The 26244-nt window shown below is 33.6% G+C and overlaps 4 protein-coding genes across 4 annotated transcripts; 2 read left to right on the top strand and 2 right to left on the bottom strand.

The window, feature by feature from the left end:
• Window positions 1-408: 408 nt before the first annotated feature.
• LOC120169760 (heat shock 70 kDa protein 6, chloroplastic-like) lies at window positions 409-4139 on the bottom strand. Its single transcript, XM_039177882.1, has 8 exons — window positions 3442-4139; window positions 2956-3208; window positions 2284-2363; window positions 2048-2190; window positions 1857-1955; window positions 1513-1702; window positions 958-1356; window positions 409-820 (listed from the first exon to the last, which is right to left on the bottom strand). Exons 1-8 carry the CDS (start codon window positions 3991-3993, stop codon window positions 419-421), a joined length of 2118 nt encoding a protein of 705 aa, XP_039033813.1. The 5' UTR covers window positions 3994-4139; the 3' UTR covers window positions 409-418.
• Window positions 4140-5717: 1578 nt separating this feature from the next.
• Window positions 5718-8039, top strand: LOC120169521 (U5 small nuclear ribonucleoprotein 40 kDa protein-like). The gene is made up of 3 exons (XM_039177647.1): window positions 5718-5797; window positions 6720-7813; window positions 7858-8039. Exon 2 carries the CDS (start codon window positions 6778-6780, stop codon window positions 7804-7806), a length of 1029 nt encoding a protein of 342 aa, XP_039033578.1. The 5' UTR covers window positions 5718-5797; window positions 6720-6777; the 3' UTR covers window positions 7807-7813; window positions 7858-8039.
• Window positions 8040-14491: 6452 nt separating this feature from the next.
• Window positions 14492-17236, top strand: LOC120169438 (salutaridine reductase-like). The gene is made up of 4 exons (XM_039177582.1): window positions 14492-14648; window positions 14742-15003; window positions 16276-16458; window positions 16824-17236. The coding sequence occupies exons 1-4, from the start codon at window positions 14596-14598 to the stop codon at window positions 17214-17216; spliced, it is 891 nt and encodes a 296-aa protein (XP_039033513.1). The 5' UTR covers window positions 14492-14595; the 3' UTR covers window positions 17217-17236.
• A 1237-nt stretch (window positions 17237-18473) lies between these two features.
• LOC120169588 lies at window positions 18474-21754 on the bottom strand. The gene is made up of 6 exons (XM_039177705.1): window positions 21714-21754; window positions 20589-20971; window positions 20089-20399; window positions 19930-19986; window positions 19164-19639; window positions 18474-19027 (listed from the first exon to the last, which is right to left on the bottom strand). The coding sequence occupies exons 2-6, from the start codon at window positions 20876-20878 to the stop codon at window positions 18749-18751; spliced, it is 1413 nt and encodes a 470-aa protein (XP_039033636.1). The 5' UTR covers window positions 20879-20971; window positions 21714-21754; the 3' UTR covers window positions 18474-18748.
• Window positions 21755-26244: the final 4490 nt, after the last annotated feature.

The raw sequence follows: 26244 nt of genomic DNA, 5'->3' as shown, positions 1-26244 counted from the left end.
CAATACAATACAATACAATACAAAAGATGAATTACTCCAATTAATGAGAAAGACATCTCTCTTCGAAAAGCAGGCGGCAACCCGACTCACCGATATAATAGGGATTGATATACTGACCTTTTAAATACCCTAAGAATGATTCTTGTACATTACTTGTATCAACAAAGTTGTATGACAATAAGCAAATATTACCAATTGTTCAGGAAATCCATTAATGATTGAACAATGTTCACCGGCTTAAAACACCCGAATCATTCTATATATATATATATATGGTGCTTCACCCTCTCTACAATCCTAAACCCAATTGTTTTCTTTTACTACCAGGGAACAAAAATGGAAGTAAATCCAATCCCCCACCTCAACATTATGGACCTGCAAAACCGATATATTGTACCTGGTTCAAAACCTACCTTATTCATTTGCTGTCAGTGAAATCTGCATCAATTACATCCCCATCAGGCCCCTTGTTCGATGAATCTGAAGGTCCGGTTTCACCACCAGGTGCAGGCCCAGCAGCACCTCCTGCGGCACCAGGTTGGTTGTAGAGTGACTGGCCGAGCTGCATGACTTCTTGGTTCAGGGCAGACATGGCATCCTTCATACCTGCTGTTGAACCCCCTGAAATCGCATCCCTGAGCTCTTGCAATTTTGCCTCTACTTTCTCTTTGACCGGACCCGGAACCTTGTCTCCAAGCTCTTTCAGCTGCTTCCCTGTCTGGTAGACAACAGAATCAGCCTGGTTCTTTGTGTCTACAGCATCTCTTCTCTCCTTATCCTCCTTTGCAAACTTCTCAGCTTCCTTTACCATTCGACCAACCTGCACAATTTTAACAACAGAATAGGCAACAATTAACTATCTATACTTACATCCAAACCCAATGAATACACATATTAGTGCAAATAATTATTAGATGTCTTCCGAGCATTTTGTATGAGCATCAGAAGGAAACATACCTCATCGTTCGGCAAGGTACTAGCACCAGTAATAGTGATGTCCTGCTTCTTCCCAGTTCCCTTATCAACAGCAGTAACAGAGAGGATACCATTGGCATCGATGTCAAATTTGACTTCAATCTGCGGAACCCCCCGTGGTGATGGGGGGATACCATCAAGACGGAAACTGCCAAGAGATTTGTTATCCCTAACAAACTCTCTTTCACCTTGGAGTACATTAATCTCGACACTTGTCTGACCATCAGCAGCAGTTGAAAACACTTCGGATTTGGAGGTTGGCAGTGTTGTATTTCTTGGGATGATTTTGGTCATAACACCACCAAGAGTTTCTAGACCAATCGACAAAGGTGTTACATCCAAAAGCACAATATCACTGACATCTCCAGATAAAACACCAGCCTACAATCGAGTGACAGATGGTAAAAACATTATAAATAGAGCTTCAAACAATAAAATGAAAAAAATTCAGCAAAATCTAAATCAACCCTTTACATTCAACCGCAAAGGAACAAGTGCCCTAGAGCTATTGCTAAACTTAGACAAGAATAAACCAACCTGAACTGCAGCGCCTAAGGCAACAACTTCATCTGGATTGACTGTCACGTTAGGATCCTTGCCGGTCATCTTCCGCACAAGTTCCTGAACAGCAGGAATTCTTGTGGATCCACCAACGAGGATAACTTCATCAATGTCTTTGAAGGAAAGTTTAGCATCCCTCAAGGAATTCTCCACAGGAGTTTTAAGCCTTCATATTACAGTAAATAGACAAGAGAAACTTAAAGCCCTCAGTGTTTAAGCACAAAAATTACGAAGAATATCAACAGATTCTCCTTTTCTTTCTCTGTATCTTTTTTTTAATTGAACATGATAAAAAAAGATTGACATGATGGTGTATCTACCTGTCAAGTAGATCTGAGCACAATTCCTCAAACTTAACCCTGGTTATGGTGGTCTCAATGTGTTTAGGCCCATCAGCAGTGGCAGTTATGAAAGGCAAACTGGAACCCAAAAAGAAAAGGCTTTGTCATTAAGCACCGAGTAGAAAATGCACAAACAAAATACTTATACACGAAAGAGGAGAGAGATATGCCTTATGTTTGCCTGAGTCAAAGATGATAACTCCATTTTAGCTTTCTCAGCTGTCTCGGTTAACCGTTGAAGAGCTTGTTTGTCTTTCAAAACATCTATGCCTTCATCCCTCTTGAAGTTTTCAGCAAGCCAATCAACGATTCTCTGCACATTAAATAAGACATATAGTTCATACTTCAGCGCAGAAAGATACACATGAAACAAAGAACAACATTCAGATACATCAAGTACACCTACCTTATCGAAGTCATCACCACCCAAATGAGTGTCTCCAGACGTCGAAAGCACCTCAAACACTCCATCACCAACCTCAAGCACTGTAAAACAATACACAAATCAACAATCAAACATTCACTGATGCATTAACCAATTAACGATAAAACAAACAAACAACAAACAACAAAACCTTATTCCCATATGCAATGGGATAAGGGGAGGTAGCGTAGTAGACTGCCCCCATCGCCAGGTTAAGAGCAGCTTCCGTGAAAGACTTCCGACAGTCAGAAAATTTAAAATAAAGATAAAATGCAATGCATGTATATATAAATACATAGTTGAAACAATCTTTATATGCAATCTTCATATGCGCGTCTGTAATAGAATGTAATACCTATAAATGAATCCCTGCGTAAACATCTCTGCATATAGACAGAAACGTAAGACCCGACAAAATTTAAAAAGAGAAAACATGACGAGAAGGATACACAGAAAGTCAACGATAGCAAATAACGAGAAGGAATAAAGTCAAATGAGTTAAAACCTAAGCTAAGGCAACACTACTCTGCTAAGCCTTCATAAATTACAATGACATAGACGTAAGTAAAAAAAAATCATAGAAATTACTACAAAGGCATTAAAAGAGACCACTATATATATGTAGATAAATAGTTTCCCAACCATCCACCATACCTGAAACGTCGAATGTACCACCTCCGAGATCAAACACAAGGATGGTTTCATTGTTCTTCTTCTCGAACCCATATGCCAGAGATGCGGCTGTAGGTTCATTGATAATACGGAGAACCTCTAACCCAGCAATTCGACCCGCATCCTTCGTGGCGGTCCTTTGGGAATCATTGAAGTAAGCAGGGACAGTAACAACAGCTTTTGTCACTTTATCATTCAAGAATTTCGAAGCATCATCAACAAGCTTTCTCAAAACCTATATCCAAGAATAGAAACAACCCATTAGGCACATAAAGATTCGAAATTTCAAAGGAAAAACAGTTAATTACTTAAATTTGACTTAAAATGCAATTATGGATCGATGCCCAGACTTCAAAAAACTTGGTCAGTAATGCTTAATAAACTCAAGATTCCACAATTTTGGTTTTCAAAACATTTTCAATTTCTAAAGGTTAATAGTGTAAGTAAGAAGCCATTAATATAATATACCTGAGCTGAAATTTCCTCGGCGGCGAATTGTTTACCAATGGCAGGACAATCAAGCTTAACATTCCCGTTTTCATCTCTAATAACCCTGTACGAAATCTGTTTCGATTCCTCGTCCACTTCTGACATCTTCCTTCCGATAAACCTTTTCACCGAGAAAAATGTATTCTCGGGGTTAACGACGGCTTGCCGCTTCGCAATCTGCCCAACTAGCCTGTCCCCGGTCTTCGTATACGCCACCACAGACGGCGTCGTTCTCTGCCCTTCAGCATTCGTTACAATCGTGGGCTTCCCTCCTTCCATGGCCGCCACCGCCGAGTTTGTAGTCCCGAGATCGATTCCGACCACTTTCTCGTTCACAACTCTAACCGGCCCGACATTGTACCGTTGACCGTTGTTGTTAGTTTTAGCGAGCCGTAAGAAGGCGGCGTTTAACGGCGATACCCTGGCCACTCTTTGACCGAAGAAAACCCTTCTGGCTGAATGGTGATTGGGTTTTCTCGAGGAGGAGAAACCGATACCAAGGGCGTGGATTTGGGCAGTTGAAGAAGCCATTTTTTTACTTAAAATGTAATAAAATGAAATACTAACGATCAAAAGAAGGATGAATTGAGAGTGGATAAGCTAGGAAGAACCCAATTTCCCAGGAGAAAGCAGAGTTTGAACTGTTAGGCAATGGCAAAGTTTGGATTTGAAGTTGGAGAGAAGAAGATAAGAGTGGCGGAGAAGGCTAGAAAAGAGATTCTGGAAAGATCTAAGTGTTGGGTTTTGTTGATTTGATACTTTCATCAGTGTTTGGATGGCCAAAAAGATACAGGTAGCTGGAAATTTTGGGCTGAATGCCCAAATTTTCATTGCTTCGTACATCACTAAGTCTTGAACAAGGCAAAATTGGCCCACAGGCGAGACGGATGAAAAAATTAATCTATTAAGTTATTTTTACAATTAATTTAAGATATACGATAAATGTTATAGTGTAAGGTAAATTCGTCATGCTGACATGAAGAGTTTATTTAAATAATATTTTTTATTTAAATTCATCATGTTAAAGTGATGAGTTTTAATAAAATATAATTTTTTATTAAACTTTGTCACGTTAAAATGATTTCAATAAAAGTAATATATTTTATTAAAAAAAATTATGTCCATATGACGAGTTCCAAATAACTATAAAAAATATTATAGTTTTTAAAATAAAATATTTGATACTGTATTGAGTTGAGTTAAATAATTTATTGAGGGAGGGAGGGAGAGAAAGAGGGGAATATGCTAAATGTTTCCATAGCCAGGTCAAGAATTTCCAAAAATACATTTTGGTGTATCACCTTGATCACATTATCCATACTATTACTACTTTCGGCCCATACATTAGAGATGACACACCGATATAATTTTGTGAACTTTATATCGTACTCGTTCTAATTGCGGAGGTAAAGTTAGGTTGGTTATCTCTTAAAAATTTAAAATTATCATATATTTTAGATTATTTATGTATTTTATATAAAAATATATTTTCGTCTTCTAAAATTTTATAAGTTCAAGTTCATCCTTTTGAACATTTATATGTTCAAATTCATCCCCCTAATATATAATCATGTGTCCGTCCCTGGTGAGTAGAAGATAGATTTTAGACCTTACCCACTCTGCATCCGCCCGCCCCACATTCGTTTGCATACTAATTTTACCCACCATATAAATTTTGGATCATTATGAATTTATGTATAATTTAAGAGATTATTCTATAAATCTTAATATTTTATAAGACATGGTTTGTAATTTAACCAAATATTAGGATAAAAACTCAATTAATCTTTAATTTATTTTATTATGCTTATTGATGCATTTGTTCTATGTTTTGTTGTTTTTGCAATATGTAAGGCTGCTATCAAGCGAGTACAAGATAGGTGGTGGATATCCAATTGGGTAGTGGGTGCGAGGTTGAATCTGAGAATGTATTCGTGTGGACGGGTGTGGATTTAAAAATTTTATCTGTCCTAAGTGGTGGGTGGATGGTGATTACGAAGATATTATATGAGTATTGAGTATACGAAAAAATAAATCGAGTTTAAATATAATATTAAAAATTTAAACAAAAAAACTAAATATGATTAAATTTAAAAATAAATAAATAAAATATAATATTATTTATTTAAGCTCGATTCATTAACTCTTCTACGAAAGATAGATTCGATAACTTCAACCTATCCAATAAACATAAATTTCTACTAGGCCCAGTCTACCAGCCCGAGTTATTTGGGCCTCATACCTTTCAGAGAGCTCAAAATTCCCCTTCTAATTCAAAAACCCTTGTTTTCTCTCTGCCAAATTCACCATCGTTCCAGATTCCACAGCCTCAAAGGTTAGTCTTATTTCGCTTCCCTCCTCGGCGCCGATGTTTTAGCTTTCTCAGCACTTTCATTATTCATTTACTTATGGTTTACAATCCCTTGTTTTGCATCTATTTGGATTGAATAGATTGAATTGTTGAGCTGGGAATTGATCTTTTTTAGCTTGTTATGTTGAAATTTTAGATCCACACAGTGAGCGAAGTTTCGTTTTTAATTCACTGTCTTAACCACCGTTAGGGTTTAGCTTCGTGCTATTTGTTCTTCCTCCCCCCCCCCAAAAAAAAAACCTTTTGTTTTTAGCTTAACTCTGTATAATGGATACATGTTCTTTCAATTGAATCGAATTCCGTGTTTAACCTTCCTAGATCTTTTGACTCGTTGTCTTGCTTAACTCTTTTTTGTTTGTTACTGTGAATTTTATGTTTTAATAGTAAAGTTTGTTACTTTATCTCATTGTTAAGATTAAGATTTTTGTAGAGTAACTTGCTTGTATTTCATGTGGCAATGGCATAATTATGTACCTTTCTGTTTATTAACTTGTTTTTGGTATAATTATGTATCACCCCTTTGTGAGTTTGTTCCTGTTTGTTGTACCTTGTTGATCTGCTTCGAAATCGAAGTTACACTAATTTTTCGTGTTTTGATGTAATTGAAAGTTAGTACGGCATATCTAGTCTATTCGAATCACGTTCTTTGATTAGTTGAACTGTTTTAATGGTTTGCTGGATACTTTCTTCTTTTTTGTTTATGCTCTTATCCGCTTCCGAGAAGTTTGTGTTATTATTGTTGGCATGTTGGGAAAAGGGACGGGATCATAGTTACGTTAGTTTGCATTATGAGTTATGAAGTCTAGGCCAGGATGGACCAGTGCCATCTAGATACAATCATATATCTTTTATGTAAATGTTTGTTTTCTATAATATTATATTACAGGTTGTAGCCGAGACAAGTGTATTTTTGTACCTGCTGATTACCAACCCAAGGTTAGGAGATGGAGATTGTTCGGAGGGAGGGTGAAAGTGCTTTGTCAGGTCCAAGGCCTATGGAATGGTCTACTGTTGCGTACGCTCCTCAAGGACCAGACAGAAATGGAAACAAACGTACATCGAGTCTGGAGTCACCGATAATGTTGCTTACCGGACATCAGAGTTCCATATATACCATGAAGTTTAATCCAGCTGGGACTGTCATCGCATCTGGTTCGCATGACAGAGAAATTTTTATGTGGAATGTCCATGGAGACTGCAAAAACTTCATGGTTCTAAAAGGGCACAAGAATGCAGTTTTGGATCTTCATTGGACAACCGATGGATCCCATATAATATCGGCTAGCCCTGACAAAACGTTGAGAGCATGGGATGCTGAAACAGGGAAACAAATCAAAAAGATGGCGGAACACTCTTCTTTTGTGAATTCATGCTGTCCGTCACGGAGAGGACCACCTCTCGTCGTTAGTGGATCCGATGACGGAACAGCGAAACTTTGGGATATGCGTCAGAGGGGTGCCATCCAGACATTTCCCGATAAATACCAAATTACAGCTGTCAGTTTCTCCGATGCATCAGATAAAATCTTCACGGGTGGCATCGACAACGATATCAAGGTTTGGGACTTACGAAAAGGTGAAGTAACCATGACACTTCAAGGCCATCAAGACATGATAACAGGTATGAGTTTGAGTCCTGACGGTTCTTACCTTCTCACCAATGGCATGGATTGCAAACTCTGCATATGGGACATGCGCCCTTACGCACCACAGAATCGCTGCGTAAAGATTTTCGAAGGGCACCAGCACAACTTCGAGAAGAACTTGTTGAAATGTGGCTGGTCACCAGATGGAAGCAAAGTCACAGCCGGTAGCTCGGATAGGATGGTGTACATATGGGACACAACTTCTCGACGCATCTTGTACAAGCTTCCTGGCCACACAGGATCCGTGAATGAATCCGTCTTTCATCCTAACGAATCGATCATCGGTTCGTGCAGTAGCGATAAACAGATTTATCTAGGGGAGTTCTGAATTGTGCCATGGCTTCTGCCGCTCGCTACCAAACTGATTGTTGTTGATCGGAAGAGTAAACTTAGAGAGGTCTTATCGTCCCAAGTAGGAAAGTTGTGTTTTCTCTGTATTTTGCTATTTTATAGCCTGGATTAAACAACAATTATAACTACTTCAATCGCCATCTCTTTCATTTTTATTCTTCCTCCTCAAGTTTATGATAGTCATTCTCAATGAAAGTTCATCTTCAATCTCTTCAACAGTCTTCACTTTCAATATTTCTAACGGTAAATTGCATGTTTAGTATACGAGTTAGCATTTTTATTCTGTTTTAGTCACCTAATTATTTATTTTTCAAAATCATACCTAACATTACTTTGATTTTATTTTGTTACCCATCCTTATAAAAAATTAAGGCAAAAAGGCATTAGAGATCCTTGTACTTTTGAAGAAAAACCAATGTCGCCCTCGTATTCTTTTTTTTAATGTGGCATTCCAACTCAGAAAACGAACATAATGTGGTCTTTTTACCAATGTTTTCCTATCGTTAATTGTTATTGTGTTGACAGGGCAATTCATAATACTGACATAGCAGTCTATAATGCTTACATGACAGTTCTCTTGTCATATTTGAGTTACCAATTTAGTACATCTGTAATGTTATCCGTCACATTATCAACAACAATGGACTACAATGTCAGCAACGTGGATCGTCACATCAGTACCGTGGATCGCCACATTGGAACTGTAACGATCAACGTCGAAAAACATTGGTTAAAGGGCCACATTGAGATAAAAAAAATACGAGGTTCACATTGTTTTTTAAGTTGAACATCTAATGCCTTTTTTTTCCAAAAATTAATAGAACCGTTGATGTGATATTTTTTATTTTTTTAATAAGAGAAAATAACCCCAGTGACCGAAAATGTCTTATAATATACGATTTTAACTAACTTTTTTTGGATTTGCCAAAATGACCAACAAAATTGCGAACTATAATTTTTCAACTCAGTTTCCAAATTCGCAACGCGATTTTGCGATAGTCTAAGTTCGCGTTGCGATAGTCCAAAATCGCAACGACTAGTGGTATTGCATTTATTTCTTAAGAATTTTCTCTAAAAAGATAGTATTCGCGCAGACGTGTCGAAGACAGTCCCCCTTGCTCTCTTCCACTCAACAAGGAAGTGAGAAATCCAAGCCTTAAATACCAATTCCCAATAGTGTTTCCAATACTATGTGTGATTGAACATTGCCAACACTTGGGAATCTTTTACACTATCGCAACAAATTATGTATTGTTTCAAACTCCACGTGAATTTGGACTAGTTAAAATGTAAACTTATTTTGGATTTTTCACTATCGCAACAAATTTTCACTATCACAACAACACGTTTTTCAAACTCTCGCAACACATTCACATTTTTCAAAATCGCGTTGCGAATCTTATAATCGCGTTGCAAATCTGGATATTCGCGTTGCGAATTTAGAAACTAAGTTGGAAAATTAGAGTTCGCGTTGTGATTTTATTGGTCATTTTGACAAATCCAAAAAAAAAATTGGTTAAAATCGTATATTATAAAGCATTTTCGGTCACTGAAGTTATTTTCTCTTTTAATAATGACATAAAATTACCTTACAGTTACTCATCGCCATTTTAGTGACCTATCGTTAAAAAATAAAATAAAAAAGACATCACTTTAGAAAAAGAACCAATGTTGTCCTCAATGAATAAATTGGGTTACAAAAGTCGCAACCACATGGATTTTTATAATATTCAATTTGAATTAATTGATTAATAAATTAATTATAAGTGATTATATCGAACTAAAAACACAAGCCTTGACTATGGTTGTTCATTCGGTAGCCGACTGAACTAAATTATCATTAATCGAATTAATCAGATTTTTTTTTCTTTAACCGTTAACCGAACCTAATTTTTTTTCGATAATATTAACCGAACCGAATAAAATTCGGTTAATTTTCGAATTAACCGAAATTTTTTAAAATTTTATAATTTATATAAAAATTAAATATTTTTTAATTAAAAAACATTTTATAATTAATTTAAATAATATATAATTATAAAATAAAAATTTTATATAATTTTTTTAATTAATTAATATTGATTTAGGTTTAAAAATTATTGGATCTTAAATTATTAATTGAGTCTTAAATGATTTAGGTTGAGTTCATATGTTATATGTAATATATTTAATTTTTTTAATTAAAAAAAACAGTTTACAATTAATTTAAATAATATATAATTATAAAATAAATTTTTTATATAATTTTTTATTAATTAATATTGATTTAGGTTTAAAAGTTATTGGATATTAAATTATTAATCGTATTTTAAATGGTTTGGGCTGAGCCCATATGTTATATATAATATATTTAATATTTAAAATTTAATTTCGGTTAATTAACCGATTTTGAATCGAATTAACCATTAACCGAATTCTAAAATTTTTCTTAACCGTTAACCGATCGAACTAATTCAATTTGATCGATTAACCGAATTAATTCGAAAATTTAAACACCTCTAACCTCGACAAGTTGAGGAGACATTAGGCCTAGCACGGGGCGGCTCTCCCAGCAAAGGCTAGGCCATGATTGGCTCTAGCAATAGCTCCAAATTCTCATAATGTAAACACAACTGCATGTGTAGGAAAAAAGTAATAAAAAAAGCTTAATTTTACTATTTTTTTCCTAATTGGCTGGCTGATGGTCTCTGTCAAGGTGGACTTTAAAACCATTATTCCCATTCTTCTCACTTTCTTTTACTTGTTGACACTTTGCAATTTGGGGGAAATTAGAAGAAAACAAAAATAATGTTCCCATTTTTAAAATGGTAAATTACGCATTTAATACCAAATATCACTTTTTAATTGTTAAATACCTAAGCTTTCAATATTTTCAAAACCATCCATAACTTTTATTTTTATTTCATTTTAGTATCTTACAGCTAAATACTTAACACGTTTAGTATTTAAACTACCAGTTTCAGTCTGTGTTAGTATCTAGACTTTCAGTTTTTTAAAACTCGACGTTAAGTTGGGTACTAAAATGAAATATAAATTAAATTTAATTATTAACAACTACAATTGATAATTTATGTACTAAAAGTATAATTTATCATGGTAAAAAAGAGGTTGTTAAATGCGCTTTCTAAATGTCACTTTTTCTCCAAAATAATGGTTATATAAATTGGGGTTTAGTTCATATAAAAATATTTGGGTTTTAAATTAAAGGCAACAATGTATTAAAGGTCTCTGTACTTATTAAAGGTCTCTGTACTTTAAAAAAATAATGTGACTCTCTAATTCATAAAATAAACTCAATGTGGTCATTTGACCAATATTTTTTACCGTTGACCGTTATGGTGCTAATGTGACGATTCGCGATGCTGACGTGGTAGTCCACAGTGGTTGATAACGTGACAGATAACATGATAGGTGAGTTAAATTGGTAACTCAAACATGACAAATTGACTACCACTTTAGCATCGCGAATCACCACGTTAGTATTGTGAACTGCCACATCAACACCGTAACAATCAACGACAAAAAACGTTGGTCAAAGGATCACATTGTATTTGTTTTTCTAGTTGAAGGACTACATTGACAGAAAAAATGATACGATGGCCACATTAATTTTTTTAAAAAGTACAGGTAAGTGTGACATATGCCTAAATTAAACGAGGACAAAATTTGGTTTGAATCGATTGAAATATCATATTTTAACATTGGACTTGGTTTGTTTTTGTGTTAAAATTATTTGTTGCGACGGGAATGGTTCATATAAAAAAAATTAGCTGACCCTATTCCCATGTGTAATGGGGTAAAGGAGAGGTAGGATAGTAGGTTTTCCCCAACGCCAGGTTGAGAGCAGCTTCCGTAGGAGACATCCGGTTGTCAGAATTATGAATTGCCCACCGTGAGACTCAATCCCACGACCACAAAGTTAAAAGCTTTACACTCTAACCAACTGAGCTGGACAGACAATTCACGGGAATGGTTCATATAAATGTACTAATCCTAGATGCTTTAAACACGTGAATATCGACAATCTTAATTGTCATTATCAAACCAACAAAAAACATGGATGACGTTCTAAATCCAAACTTAGTTCGACTCGTACATATTCTCTAAAAAAACGATTTAATTTGACTCAATTATGTTTTTTTCAAAAAGAAATCGACCTAATCAAATAAAGTCAGATCAAAACTCGTTAGATTCGGATCCCATACTCATCCCTAACGGGCCACGTTTCGGAAGAAGAGAGGAAGTTTATATTATCTTATATTTGTGTTGTATGGATAGCCTTATCTTTGTTCATTCATTTTTATATACTTTTTCTTTTATTAATTATGAATTAATTGAAAAAAAATCATCAAATTTCTTGATATATAATACAATTTTCATCGCATTGATTAACGAAACAAAATAAGATGGGTAAAATCGAATATCTTATTCCTAAAATTTAATAAATTTAAAATTTTCAATTCTAAATTGTTGGTGTGACGCAGAAATATTATATTTTTAATTTTAATCTCTTGTCATATTTAATATCTGACTTGATTATAAAGTTAGTGTTCAAACTATATCGTTTTTTTAATAGGTGTCCAATTTTTTTTTGAATGATTCAAGTGTCTAACGTTATAAACGTTACCACTTTAGGTGTTCATGTTGTAACTGTCGTTAATTTTCTCTGTTAAGAGACACGTATTACATTCTAGTAATTTTAATTTTTTTTAAAATAAAATATCATTATATTTATAAAAAACCCTAATTTATATTTAATTACAAAAAAATCCAAAACCCTAAAAGTCTTAAATCCTTAACGCTAACCCATCGTCACGCCCTTGCTGACCACGACCACCACCGTCGATATAGTCCTTGCCATCTTCCTAGTCATATATCGTCATAGCTGTTGTCGATTAGTCGTCGGGATCGCGTGGGGTAGGAATTAGTCATCGAGAGGGAGGTGAGTTCGGGTGGAGCTTCGCCGACAGTAAATGGTGGTAGTCGGCGTGAGTTTAGGGGTTTAAATAATGGATTTCAAAGTTTTGGGGCTATTTTTAAATTTGTGTTTTTTAAATATAATTTTAATTTTTTAATTTTAAATAAAAAATTTACAATTACCAGAATGTGATACATATCACTTAACGACAAATTTTAACGTCGGTTACGACCCGAACACCTAAAATAATAATGTTTGTAACATTCGGTACCTGGATGATTCAAAAAAGTTTGGGTACGTATTTAAAAAATTGGTATAATCTTAGCACTTATTTTATAATTGAGCCTTAATATTTTATTACTGAAAATGTGTCCTTTTGCTTTAGAAGCTAACTAACTTCACTTATAATATTGATAACAACTTTTTATAAAAATATATTTAATAATATCTTTTTAATAGTAATAATAATAATAATAATAATAATAATAAACTACAAAAGTCAACAGCATGAGATATATAAAATTAATTTATATGTGAATCATGCCAGTTTCCACTATTCAGATTTTACCTTTTCTTTTTTTGTTAACGAATTTCATGCGTTGAAATTAAATTAAATTAAATTTATCTTTTTTTAATTAATCATTGTTATTTGATTTATTAATTGGAGTAATCCATATCGAGTATTGCAGAGGCGAAGGAGACCCTTCTAACCCAGTTTGCTCCATTCACAAATGTAAAGATTTGAACCTCTGACCTTTGGTTAAAGTACCTAGTGTCTCATCCCACTAGACCAACTGATTATTGGTAAATTAAATTTTTCTATATTCATATTTTATCATGGGTGGATCTTGTTTGATATTATTTTAGTTTAAATATAAATATATACATATTTTGTATAATAACTTAATTATAATTATAATTATAAATTATCGAATTTTAGATGAAGATAAGCCTCAAAAAGTCTAGTTTTTCTCTTTTCTTTTATATCATATATCTATTTTTTTCAATAAGTCTGTCGGTATGAATAAATGGTTGTCCCTTGTTCCCATATGTAATGGGATATGGGGGAGGTAAGAACCTTCTGTCGGTATGACATGTTTTCATATACCTTTATAACACGTTTTCTTATGGTTTTTGTCATGTTTTTTGTTATTTGGCGATTTTTTTCTTTTATTTTTTCTAAGGGTTGATTTTAAATCGTCACAACCGATTAGAATAACGTTTATCTAATATCTTGTTGATATTCTCTGCTTTTGACCCTCGGATTGGATGTGGATATCCGATTTGCCTTTGTCGATAGCTTTTCACATTGTTCGAGTCTAATTTACGGTTTATCGATGATCTTTCAATATATTGATTCCCTTTTGTGGTTCGTTTACCGATATGATCAGATATGTTAACGTTCAGCTTAGAATATTGTTAATTTTTTATTATATCCCAATCAACATGTTAACGTTCAGCTTAGAATATCGTTAATTTTTTAACAAAAAATGACGAGCTTGAAACATATTGAATAATAAGATGATCATTTTATAATCTTTAATAGTTGAGTGATTCAACAAAGCAACACTCTTTCGTTACAGGACTGTTTTATAATTTTTAATAATTGAGAGATTTAAAAAATAATAGCCTATAGTTGGACCATCAATATACTTTACGCTCTTTAGTTGAGGGACTGTTTTGTATCTCTCATCCTATGTTTTCATATGCATAAACTTTTGCTCAATCTATATACAATAATGCCATCTAAATTCAACACTTTTCTTTACTAATTTCTTTCGATGATTTTCCTCTCCCTATTTAATCAAACGCCAGAAAATCGATCTCATCCAAACAAATAAAGAAACAATGGAATCTAAAGAAATCATCTCTTCTCCGGCTTCGCTGTCTTCATCAGCAAGGTAAAAGAAGTCTTCCCTTTTTTTCTCGTACGAAAATCCACGAATTCTCGGGATTTTCAATGTTTTAACATGGTTTTTTGAGGATCGTGGCAGGTGGTGGGGCGGAGACACGGTGGCCGTGGTGACGGGAGCGAACAAAGGCATAGGTTTCGCGGTGGTGAAGAGATTCGCGGAGCTGGGTTTGACGGCTGTTTTGACGGCCAGAGATGTGGAAAAGGGGAAGAAAGCTACTGAGAAACTGAGGGATCGAGGGCTTGAAAATGTGCGGTTCTTTCCGCTGGATGTAACGGAGGCTGATTCGATTAAAACCTTCGTTTCATGGCTGCAAACAACTTTTGGAGGACTTGATATCCTTGTAAGTCTTCTCTGCCACTCAAATCTTGTTTTACTTAATCGCCATTCTAATTGAGTTTCAGATTTACTATAATGTCACAATCCTTTCTAATATCATATATAAATACACAAGAATAATTAGACGAATCGAGGTTTTGCATCAGAGTACCAAAATTGTCGAGGATAATAGACTATATTTATTAAACAAGATTAAGGGTTTAAAAGTAGAAAGAATTCAGGTAACAAGTTATTCCTCTAGTAAATCTCAATATTTCATCTAAATTAATAAATTAATGAGTCAAATACAAATTTAATAATATTAAAAATAATTATTTCTAAATTAAAGTACATAAATAGTCTCCGGCTATAATATATTATTTTATTAGATCATTTGACTACTAAAATTTATAAAATGATCTTTTGACTATAGAGTGTTGCTTAGTTGATTCACTCGACTATTAAAAGTTACAAAATAGACATCTGATTATACATTATGTTCTAAACTCGTTATTTTTCGTTAAAAAATTAACGATACTCTTGAGTTAAACATTAATATGCTAACTATGATATGATAAAATCTAATCCTAGAATTTGAAATGACTATTGTATCACAGTCATCATGTTAACGTCCAATTTAGGCAATCATCAAATTTTAACGGAAAATGACGAGTTTGGAATATAATCAATAGTCAGGTGACAAATTTATAAATTTTAATACTCGATGAACTTAATAAATCAACATTTTATAGTTGAAAAATCATTTTATAAATTTTAATAATCAAAATACTTAATAAAATAATATTATATAATCATGAGACTATTTGTATACTTATCCTCATCCTTATTTTAAGTATATTTTAGCCCGCTTTATGAAGAAAATGTAATACTAATATGTATTATTAAATTTTTAAAACTAAAGCAGTTGGATTAGATATATTCATCTTATTAAAATTATTCATAAGTAATTAGTTGGTTTAACAAGTTGAAGTTAGAATTCTATATTTACAAATAGAATAAATTGAATTAAAAAGATTACTACATAATGGATCTTTATAAAATCTAATCTAGAATAATCGATCAACATTTCAAATATTGATGATTAATTCTCACTGATTTTTTTATCAGACTCGGGATTTTTTTCCTTTAAAATATTGGTTCAAACGCATTACAGACAATATTTTCTTTTAAAAAAAAGAAAAAGTTATTTACTGCACAGATTACTATGGTAAATAATTTGGGTGTGTTAACTTAAATAATTAATATTTGTGGAGTATTAATCCTTAAAATATATTAGGTCAACAATGCAGGTGTTTCATTCAATGAAATTCATGAGAACTCAGTGGGGTTTGCTGAGACTGTAATAAAAACCAACTTTCAAGGACCCAGGCAACTCACTGAGTCACTCCTGCCATTGTTTCGCCTTTCATCTTCTTCAAGTCGTATACTTAACATTAGCTCCAGGCTTGGCTCCATTAACGTAAGTTCCTTGCTATAATCCTATCCTTTAAATATATGGTAATTAAATTATAAATTTTATCGTTTGAATTTTACTCTCTCTCCTATTTTACTCATTGAACATCGAGTTTTTCTGGTCACTTTACTCTCACGTCGTTTTAAAAAATAAAATCTTCAATAAAGCGATGTGGTTTTGCATCTATATTTAACGGTCGAGTGATAAAAAAATCTCAATGTATTAAGTTCGGGGAAGAAACTGAAAAGATTTGAAGTACAGTAAGCGAAATAGGAGAAATAGTTAAGTTCACCTACTGAATTTGTAATTTATCCTTAAATATATCAACATTGGTTGAAGTGATTATAGTAGTATTTGACCCATATTTGCAGAAAGTGAGAAACCTCAAGATAAAAGCAACTCTGCAAAATGAGAGGCTATCGGAAGAAGAAATCCAGGGAGTAGTAGATATGTTTGTTCAAGATGTGAAGGAAGGGAGGTGGCGGAGCCAAGGGTGGCCGGAGATATGGACGGATTATTCAGTGTCGAAGCTGGCGTTGAACGCTTATGCTAGGGTTTTGGCCAAGCGATTCCAGGGAAGAAGATTAAGCGTTAATTGTTTTTGCCCCGGCTTTACTCGGACGTCGCTGACTCGTGGGCAAGGCACGCACAGTCGTGATGCCGCCGCCGAAGTCGCCGTCAGCCTGGCCTTGCTTCCGCCGCATCGGTTGTCGACCGGTCGGTTTTTTCTGGGATTTGGACCTTATAATAAATCTAGACTATAGAAACTACTCATTGAGTTTAATATAATAATTATTACTTATTTTGATTAAATAGTCAATGTGGTACTTTTAGTTTAAAAATGTTTATTTTGATTCTGAAGGTATAATGTCAAAATTAGCCCCTAAAATTGGCTAAAGTGATCATTTTGATCTATATTTTTTTTTCAGAATATTTTGGTCCAACATTTTATTTTAGAGTAAAAAGCCTCTAACATTTAACATAATAGTCACTTTGATCCTTTTTTTTTATAACATTTTGACCCTTAACATTTCATTTTAGAGTAAAAAAACGTTATTTTGGAGTGTTAATCACATGCTAACTAACAATTTTCATCTATAGCGGAGACTTTTTGTCCCAAAATAAAATATAAAGGATTAGAATATTTTGAAAAGTATAATAAGGGACAAAATGACTATTTTTAATAAACATTGAAGGACTAATTTTAATATTATGTCATTTTTTAATTATAGTTGTATTTGAAGATAAAAACATTAATGTGGATTTTTTATCCATCTCACATGGAAATAATAAAAAGATTAAGGCACTAGATCCTTCAACTCTTAATCAAGGTTAAAAGTTTGAATTCTTTATAAATAGAGCAAATTTGATCCGAATTAAATATATTTATAAAAAATATTATTTTTATTAGATAAAAATAAAATTTTAATTTAAAAAATAATATATATAAATAGTAATTGTTGTAATTATTCTTAAGTATATAAGGTAAATTTATATTATTTTTTGGGTCAAGTCAGGTCATATATTTTTCACCCTAAAATCGAACCCGATCTGACATGGATATTTTTTTTATAAAAATCTAATATGAGCTGACTCGAACTTAATTTTTTTAAAAAAACTCTGACTTAATCGAATTAGAACATGTCACATTCGGGTCTCGTGCTCATCTTTATCTCTACCTTTTAAATATATTATAATTATTAGATAACATTAAATTTTGAGGATAATATGGGCGGAATCTTTTCTAAATATCTTATCACATTTTTAAGAATTATTTTGAGATCCAAATCATTTATCATAATATACATGAAACTCGTCACATAAGGCGGCAAATTTTATCACGTTTTTAAAATATATAACTTGTTATATGAATTGGAATAACATTATATGAAATTTGTCATCTCTACCTGAAGTATACCTCGAGCTTTTGGATAGAATCAAATAAAATTATTTAACACAATTTTAACAATCTTCACCTTGACACGAATAGTTAATAAATAAGTTCTCCATCTCTTTCATTAAACTCCTTAAATGAGTATTCTTCGATCATCATATCTCCATGACACTAAGGAGTGCTAATTACCGGAGATTAGTTTCTCAGACTTATGAAAACTGTTGGTTGAGACCAGTTTATCGGAAACTACAACGGAGTGGCCCTAAAAATCGAGTTCCGGTTACAGTACCTACTAAGTGTGTCTATGATTGACTTGTTAGCAATAAAGAGCCTACTAAGCTTGGTGAACCATAAAAAATGAAGTCACTGGCAACTACCAGGCTCGCCCGCGGGTTTCCTTCTTCAACCAACAGAACCGGCTTTACGTTCGCCGCGCTTTCTTTTGCTCCTAGGGGCATAGATGTCCGACGCTAGAGATGGTCTCGGAACCGATTGCTCCGGAGACACTACGTTCTTGGTTGCGTTATTACGTTCTGATGTTGGAACACGAGAAGGATCGGTGCTCCCTCCTTCTACTTTCTCGGCTTGACGATGTTGCTTTACGGACCGACTGTTTGTCGCCGTTGAAGCTTGTTTATCTCCGGCGTTTCCTTCGTTCTGTGTCGGAACATTTTCCACAATCTGCAAATATCATCAGTATCATAATGAGCAGATTCTCATTTGTCACTAGTTCATGCATGAGAAGCAAACAAAACATGTCAAACTCAAACAAGTATATGGCATTGTCATGTAAGTTCTGTATGTTCAGAGGGCTTACATCTTCGCACGAATCGACAAGTTGTGGCTGGTGGCAGGTAACTTCAGCATACGACAACAATCCGACAGTGCTTTCGATAATATCGGGAACATGGAAAGCCTCTCCATAACTTGAAACGGCACTTGCAGGCATGACCATATCTCCACCGTATTCGGAAATTTGTCGAGCCGTGTTAAATGCAGGTCCGGCGGATATTGTGTCTCCGTTTCCAGCTGAAACCGTAGGGCTAGGGGCAGAGCTGGTTTGAGCATCACAAACAGCAAGGAGGCTCAAATTCTCGGAGGAAGAAAACTTCGAAACATTTTTGGACATCACTTGATCAAGCTGATTCCTGAGTTTTTGAATCTTAGCATGCATGATTTCAATCTTCCTAAGGACTTGGTCCAAGGAATTATTTTCATCTCTGAACTCGAAAAGTAGTCGATCATTATTAATGCCGGATTTATCGTTGCATTCGGCATGTTGGTCCGTATCAGCTGCACCAAGTGATGACAAAGATCACTTCACAATCAAAACTAAGATAACTCGAAATCGAAAGAAACATAGCCTTCGAAATGCTGATTCTACCTTAGGAACTACTTCCATTTGACAGTAAACATATGATCATGTTTTTCAGTATGTCGGCCTGATTTTAACATAATGGAGCCGACCACGGCTAAATATTCGACTTCCTAGGATCCATAGGTCTAGTCTCATGCAAAATGAATGGTTAAAAACGAAGTTAAAATACAGGAAATTGATTCAGTAAAATGGAAAATGATGTTACCTGTGTTGGGAAAGTCATCGGCAATATAAGCACCATCAGGAATGGTTTTCCTGTTTTCTGAAACATATCAAGAGCGAATCGCGCTTGAGCATGGGGGTTAAGGCGAGTCGAGAAGAACACTTAAACAACAATGATAAAGAATAAAGGAAAAGCTAGTACCAAAGTAGGAAAATAAGTTATGGCTTGACATGTATGACGCTACATCGGTCGTTTCTTCGATTCTCTTTCGTCTCCTCCGCTTCATGGCCTTTTTACGGTTATACTGACTAGAAAACGGCAATGATTTTGAACCAATACCTTCAAGTTCAGATGGATCAATCCTGGAAAACTTTCTCTGATTGTATGCTGAAAGTTCTCTGGTGTATTTTCCTGCTTGAGACTCTATTTGTTTGATTCTCAGTTCCGCCCATTTGCAGCGCCACATGAGAGGCCGAATGAAGTTCCTCCAATGATTTGTCAGCCTCTTCTTCCTGAACGGCAGGTACGGAACAACGTTTATATAAGATCACAGCATGTATGATTGCTATGCAATGTCAAATATTGACTCTATACACATCCATACATACACACACATACACATGCAGACCTATTTGAATTATTCAAATGCTCAAACATATACATAACGATTAAAAAGTCGTCAATATGGAAAGAAAGCAAACCTCCTATGAAACACGCTACTAAACGGTCCGTAGGCAGATGCGAAAGCAGTATCGCCAATGAAATGCGATTCCACTTCAGCATCACTCAACTCGGAACATTTATCGGTATCAGACGTGCTGTCGGCAAATGAGCTGGAACATTCAGTTGCATCCGGATCCTGAATTTCAATTTTTGCGGTGTGATTATCATCTGTGTATCCGAGTATATCGAACTCGATATCCTCCGGAGCGATATTTTGTGTATGCGTCTCAAACTCCATGTTATCGATGCTCTCTTCGCGCTTAATCATTCACCTCGAACTCTTCCTAACCACCAAGCCATCCAAGGAAATCATCATTCTCCTTGTGAACTGCAGTTTTTGCAGCACAATGTAGTATATTACCTGGATTAACATCCATCAGTATTTGTTCACCTTCATGCTGACTAAAAACCAGCTTGTGTTAAAATTCGAAGACTCGAGTCCCCCGAAAATCGAACATGCACTTGAACTAAAAGATGATCAACAAGTTTGTGCATACATACAAGGCAAATTGTATAAAATGCTACCATATTTGAAGCTTAGAAATCCAACCATCTTTCAGAATGCATTTCAACTCTTGAACTTTGAATATGAAGCAAGAACTTGTTCAACAAGTACTCCAAATTTCAGTGACAGATGACAAAGCTCTTCGATTTCTCAGATTCATACATTGTGATGCTCGTAAATTCAATCGTATTTCTAATTAAAAACAAGGTAACAATGGATAATTAGGTAAAAATTTAAGCTAACAATTTGGAAATTCCAAAGAAATTATCTACCTTCCTTCAATTTTGGAATTCAGGTAATAATCATGTAAGAAAACTCCTGCCAACATGCATGATGCATGGGGTCATGGCATTCATATCCATATCTATATTCATATTCACATACATGATGCACGATTCCACATACATGAAAGTAGAAACAGCTAAAAGCAACATGTCCCAAGCTAGATTCAAACAAGCCAAGCACAAAGAAAAAACAAAAGATTGAGTCTTTGAAATAGTAACCATCCCGTATTATACGTTATACACATATAAAAGTACGTATAAAGGAGTGAATAAAGAATGAATCTTTGAAGATATGGAAAGAGATAGTGATGTACCAGAGAGGCAGAGGCAGAGAGAGTGAAGAAGTAAAAGAAAGGCGGCGAGGAAGAGAAATGAGAAAGTTAACGTTGTAGTAATAAAAACCTAAAGAGGAACCACTTTAGTTTTGTCTTATTTACTGTCTACTCTTGTAAATTACGTTAGGCTAAACTACGTCATAAATACTTAAATTATTAATTTTGATCTGTTTTAATATTTAAAATTTTAATTTTTTAAAAATTATACATAATGTTTAGTTTTTGTTTCGTCTTAGTATCTTGCCATTAAAAATTTAACGACAGTGCATTTTTATAGTTGAATTACATTATTCATCTCTCAATTATCTTATCACTCTTATTTTAGTACCAAAGTTTACAAATTTTCAATTTAACTACTCAACTTTCAAATTGTACCTATTTTAATCACTCTAATTTATATTATTAATAATTGTTGTGACATGATCGTTTTATTAATATTTTATTAATATATAATTAAAAAATAAAAAAATAAATTTGAAAGTTTGAGTGGTTAAATTATGAGTAGTTTGAATGTTAAGTAATTAAATTAAAAAATAAACTTTAATGACAAAAATAGGATTAAGAAGATAGTTCAGTGATGAATGATGCAATTTACCCATAAAAAAATGTTAGTGACTGTTAAGTTTTAAATCGACCTCGAACACCGCATATATAAAAAATACGAGCATTAATTATAAAATGATTAAGCGTTTTGAATATATTTATCGAAAAATTTTAAAATGATTGCTCAATTTTTTTAAAATATTTTAAAGACATAATAATTAATAAATTTAGTGTAATAACAATTTAAACTCTAAAGTTCGATCCATTTAATTCGAACATTCACAAACATTGTTCGTTTCACGCTGATTAACACGTTTGTTGCACAAAGAAAAATGGTAAAATTACACCAATAGTCCTTAAATTTTTAGGCTTCACAACTTAATCTCCAAAATTCACCACATGTTCAATTTAATCCTTACCTTCAGCAATATTTTAAATATAAAAAAAGTAAAAGAAAAAGAAAAACCGAGTAAACAAACTTATAAATCAATAAATAAGCTTATAAATGAGTTTATTCCTGAACATAAACAAATCAAATATACTTTTGTTCGTGTTTGTTCGTTTATTAAATGCATAATTTACCTTTTTTTCTTTAACTCAATCCGTTATTAGGTAGGAACACACATTTTTATGTTAAAAATGAACTTCTAGAATTTTAAGAGCTACTAATATTTAAATTTTAGGGTGAAAATTGATTATCAATAAAAATATCTAAATTATATAAAAATTTAAAATTTTTAAAAAGACAATCGATTCGTTAGTCGCTCTTGATCCATCCATGATCGTCATATATTTCTTAGTTGATGTCTAGACATGAGTGAAAGTATAAAATTTTAAAAAATGAAAAGAAATTGTTAATAAAAATTATACGTGAATTTAAAATTTGTAAGGATACACTATGTTAAGAATAAAGGGGCAATAGCCTCCAAATTTTGATGTTCTAATTACCTTTTAAGTCCTTAGTAATTTTGAAACCATTGCAATTTAGTTCTTGTCCGTGTCAAGATTTTTTGGACACTATCATTTTTAAAATTAATGGAATTAAACATTAAGTCTAAATTTGTTTGATTTAATTACTTTTTTAAAACCTTTGAATTTTAAAATTAGTGAAATTAAATCTTTAGGCGGCGTTTGGTTTGTTGAAATGTTTATGAGGGAATTGAAATTTGTGAAAGAATTGAAATCTGTAGGAATTGAAATCTAATTCCGAAATGAAATTAGAATCCAATTTCATATTCTGTTTGGTTCGCAGACATGTCAGATGAATTTGATTTCAGTAATATAAAATGACATAATTACCCTTCTTATTTTTTGCTTTATTTTAGTTTATTTTACAACTTACATGTAGTAATATATTATAAAAAATAAAAAATATTAAATTTTCATTTTATTGATTAATTATTCATTTTAATAAATTATAAAAATTATGCTAATAAACATTATAAGTTAAAATCATCACAATCAAAATATGTTAATAAGTTACCAAAAGATAGAGCAATATTTCGATACATTCCAATCGGAGTATGTTAATTAGTTACCAAAAAATATACAAAAAACTAATTTTATTCAATATATGAATTAGAAACTCGACCCGACACGACTCAAAATAAAAAAATATATTTTTATTCAATAAAAAAATTGACTTAATTGAAAAAAAATTATATATATAGCTGTATTATTGTAATTATTCATAAATATATAAGGTAAAATTATATATATTTCTTCGGGTCGGTCATGTTTTTTTCACCCTAAACCCGACCCGAATATCACACTTAAAAAAACCGACCCGACTCGACCCGAATATCACACTTAAAAAACCCGACCCGAACAAAACAAAGTTTCATCCGACCCGACCCAAATATATGAATTAGAAATCCGACCCGACCAGACCCGAAATAATAAAAAAATATTTTTATTTAATAAAAGTAGTGACTTAATCCGACCCTACCCGAATTATATATATTTTTGGGTCGGTCCGGTTTTTTTCACCCTAAACCCGAACCTGATCCGACCCGAATACCACACTTAAAAAAACCCGACCCGACCCGAACAAAATAAAGTTTCATCCGACCCGACCCGAATATATGAATTAGAAATCTGACACGAAATAATAATAATAAAAATTTATTTAATAAAAACAGTGACTTAATCCGACCCGACCCGAATTATATATATTTTCAAGTCGGTCCGGTTTTTTTCACCATAAACCCGACCCGAATATCACACTTAAAAAAATCCGACCCGAATATCACACTTAAAAAACCCGACCCGAACAAAATAAAGTTTCATCCGACCCGATCCGAATATATAAATTAGAAATCCAAACCGACCCGACCCGAAATAATAAAAATTATTTTTATTTAATAAAAACAGTGATTTAATCCGACCCGACCTGAATTATATATATTTTCGGGTCAGTTCGGTTTTTTTCACCTAAACCCGAACCCGACCCGAATATATGAATTAGAAACCCGACCCGAAATAATAATAAAATATTTTTATTTAATATATGAATAAGTTACCAAAGGATTGATGATGGTAGTATGGTTAAATTTCAATTCCCTCCAACAAGGGAATTAAATTCCATCTATTTTTTGATGAAATTCACTTTCCCTCATTTGATAGAATTGAATTCCATCGGGGATTCCAATTCCCTTGAAAAACTTGAACCAAACATAGGAAAGTGGTAGAATTGGATTCTAATTCCCATCAATTCAAAGGGATTCCATCCAACCAAACGCACCTTAATCTCTTAACTTTTATGGTTTAATTACATTTTAAGACCCTATTATTGCAGACTTTTGCTTTACAGAAGAGGAAAAAAAGACATATTTTACTGTACATCCAGTCCAGAGTTCCCATGTGCACCAGGCAAGTCCTACTATGGACGAGGACCGATTCAGCTTACAGGGAACACCAACCACGGGAAAGCAGGGATTGCTCTAAAGCTGGACTTATAGAAGAACCCTGAAATAGTGGCCACGAACCCCGTCGTCTCTTTCAAGGCATCATTATCGTACTGGATGAACGCGGTTCGTCCCGTCATCGGCCGAGGGTTCGGAGCCACAATCAGAGCCATCAACGGCCCACTCGAATGCGGGGTCGGCGGAGCAGCACAACAGAGGGTTCAACGTCGAATCCAGTTTTACACCGATTATTGTAAACGATTCGGCGTCGATCCTGGACCCAACCTGTCGTGCTAGAGTTTTTGAGCTGTACTTCTATGTAGGAGATATGGAAGGAAGGCTACAGATCCTGTTGTAGCTTTTGAATAAATTTACTACTATAAGGTTTCTTTTAAGAGACCTGAAAAAGAATAAAGGGAAACTTGTGTTCTTCTTCAGTCCACCAAACTTGAATTAAAAATTTTAAATCCTTCACCAGATCCGAATTCGGCTTGAAAAATATACCCCTTCCACCTGTTCCAAACTCGACCAAAAAAATATATCCTTCCACCCTATCCAATTTTTAAGATAAAATCTAAACCCAACCTGACCCAACTCGAAATAATATATTTATTTAAAAATATTTTTATTCAATAAAAATATGAATTTAATTAAAATAAAATAGGAATTAAATTAAATTAAAATAATATATAGAATGATATTATTGTAATTATCTCTAGATATATAAGATAAAATTATAATTTTTTCGGGTATGAGTAATGTATTTTTCACCATAAACTCGAACCTGAACCGAACATAATTTAAAAAATTGGCCCGACCCAAACCCGAACCCAAACCCGATTTTTTTTTAAAAAACTTACCCAATTGGGTCGGATCAGATTGGAACCTGTCAGGTTCGGGTCACATGCCCATGAATAGTTTATATGCCGTACACAAAGCTTGGTTTAGTTATTAAACATCGACGATGAACACTTAAATACCATATAATCTCTAGAAACAACAACCACTCTTTTAACCACTGAGGTAGTTTGGTTTGTACATAATATCTAGATAGTTTGATG

Source organism: Hibiscus syriacus, unplaced genomic scaffold (genome assembly GCF_006381635.1).
Source record: "Hibiscus syriacus cultivar Baekdansim isolate YM2019G1 unplaced genomic scaffold, ASM638163v2 tig00111769_pilon, whole genome shotgun sequence".
NCBI classification, from domain to species: Eukaryota; Viridiplantae; Streptophyta; class Magnoliopsida; order Malvales; family Malvaceae; genus Hibiscus; species Hibiscus syriacus.
The sequence above is the reverse complement of the archived record's forward strand: the minus strand, read 5'-3'. Positions and strand labels throughout refer to the sequence as shown.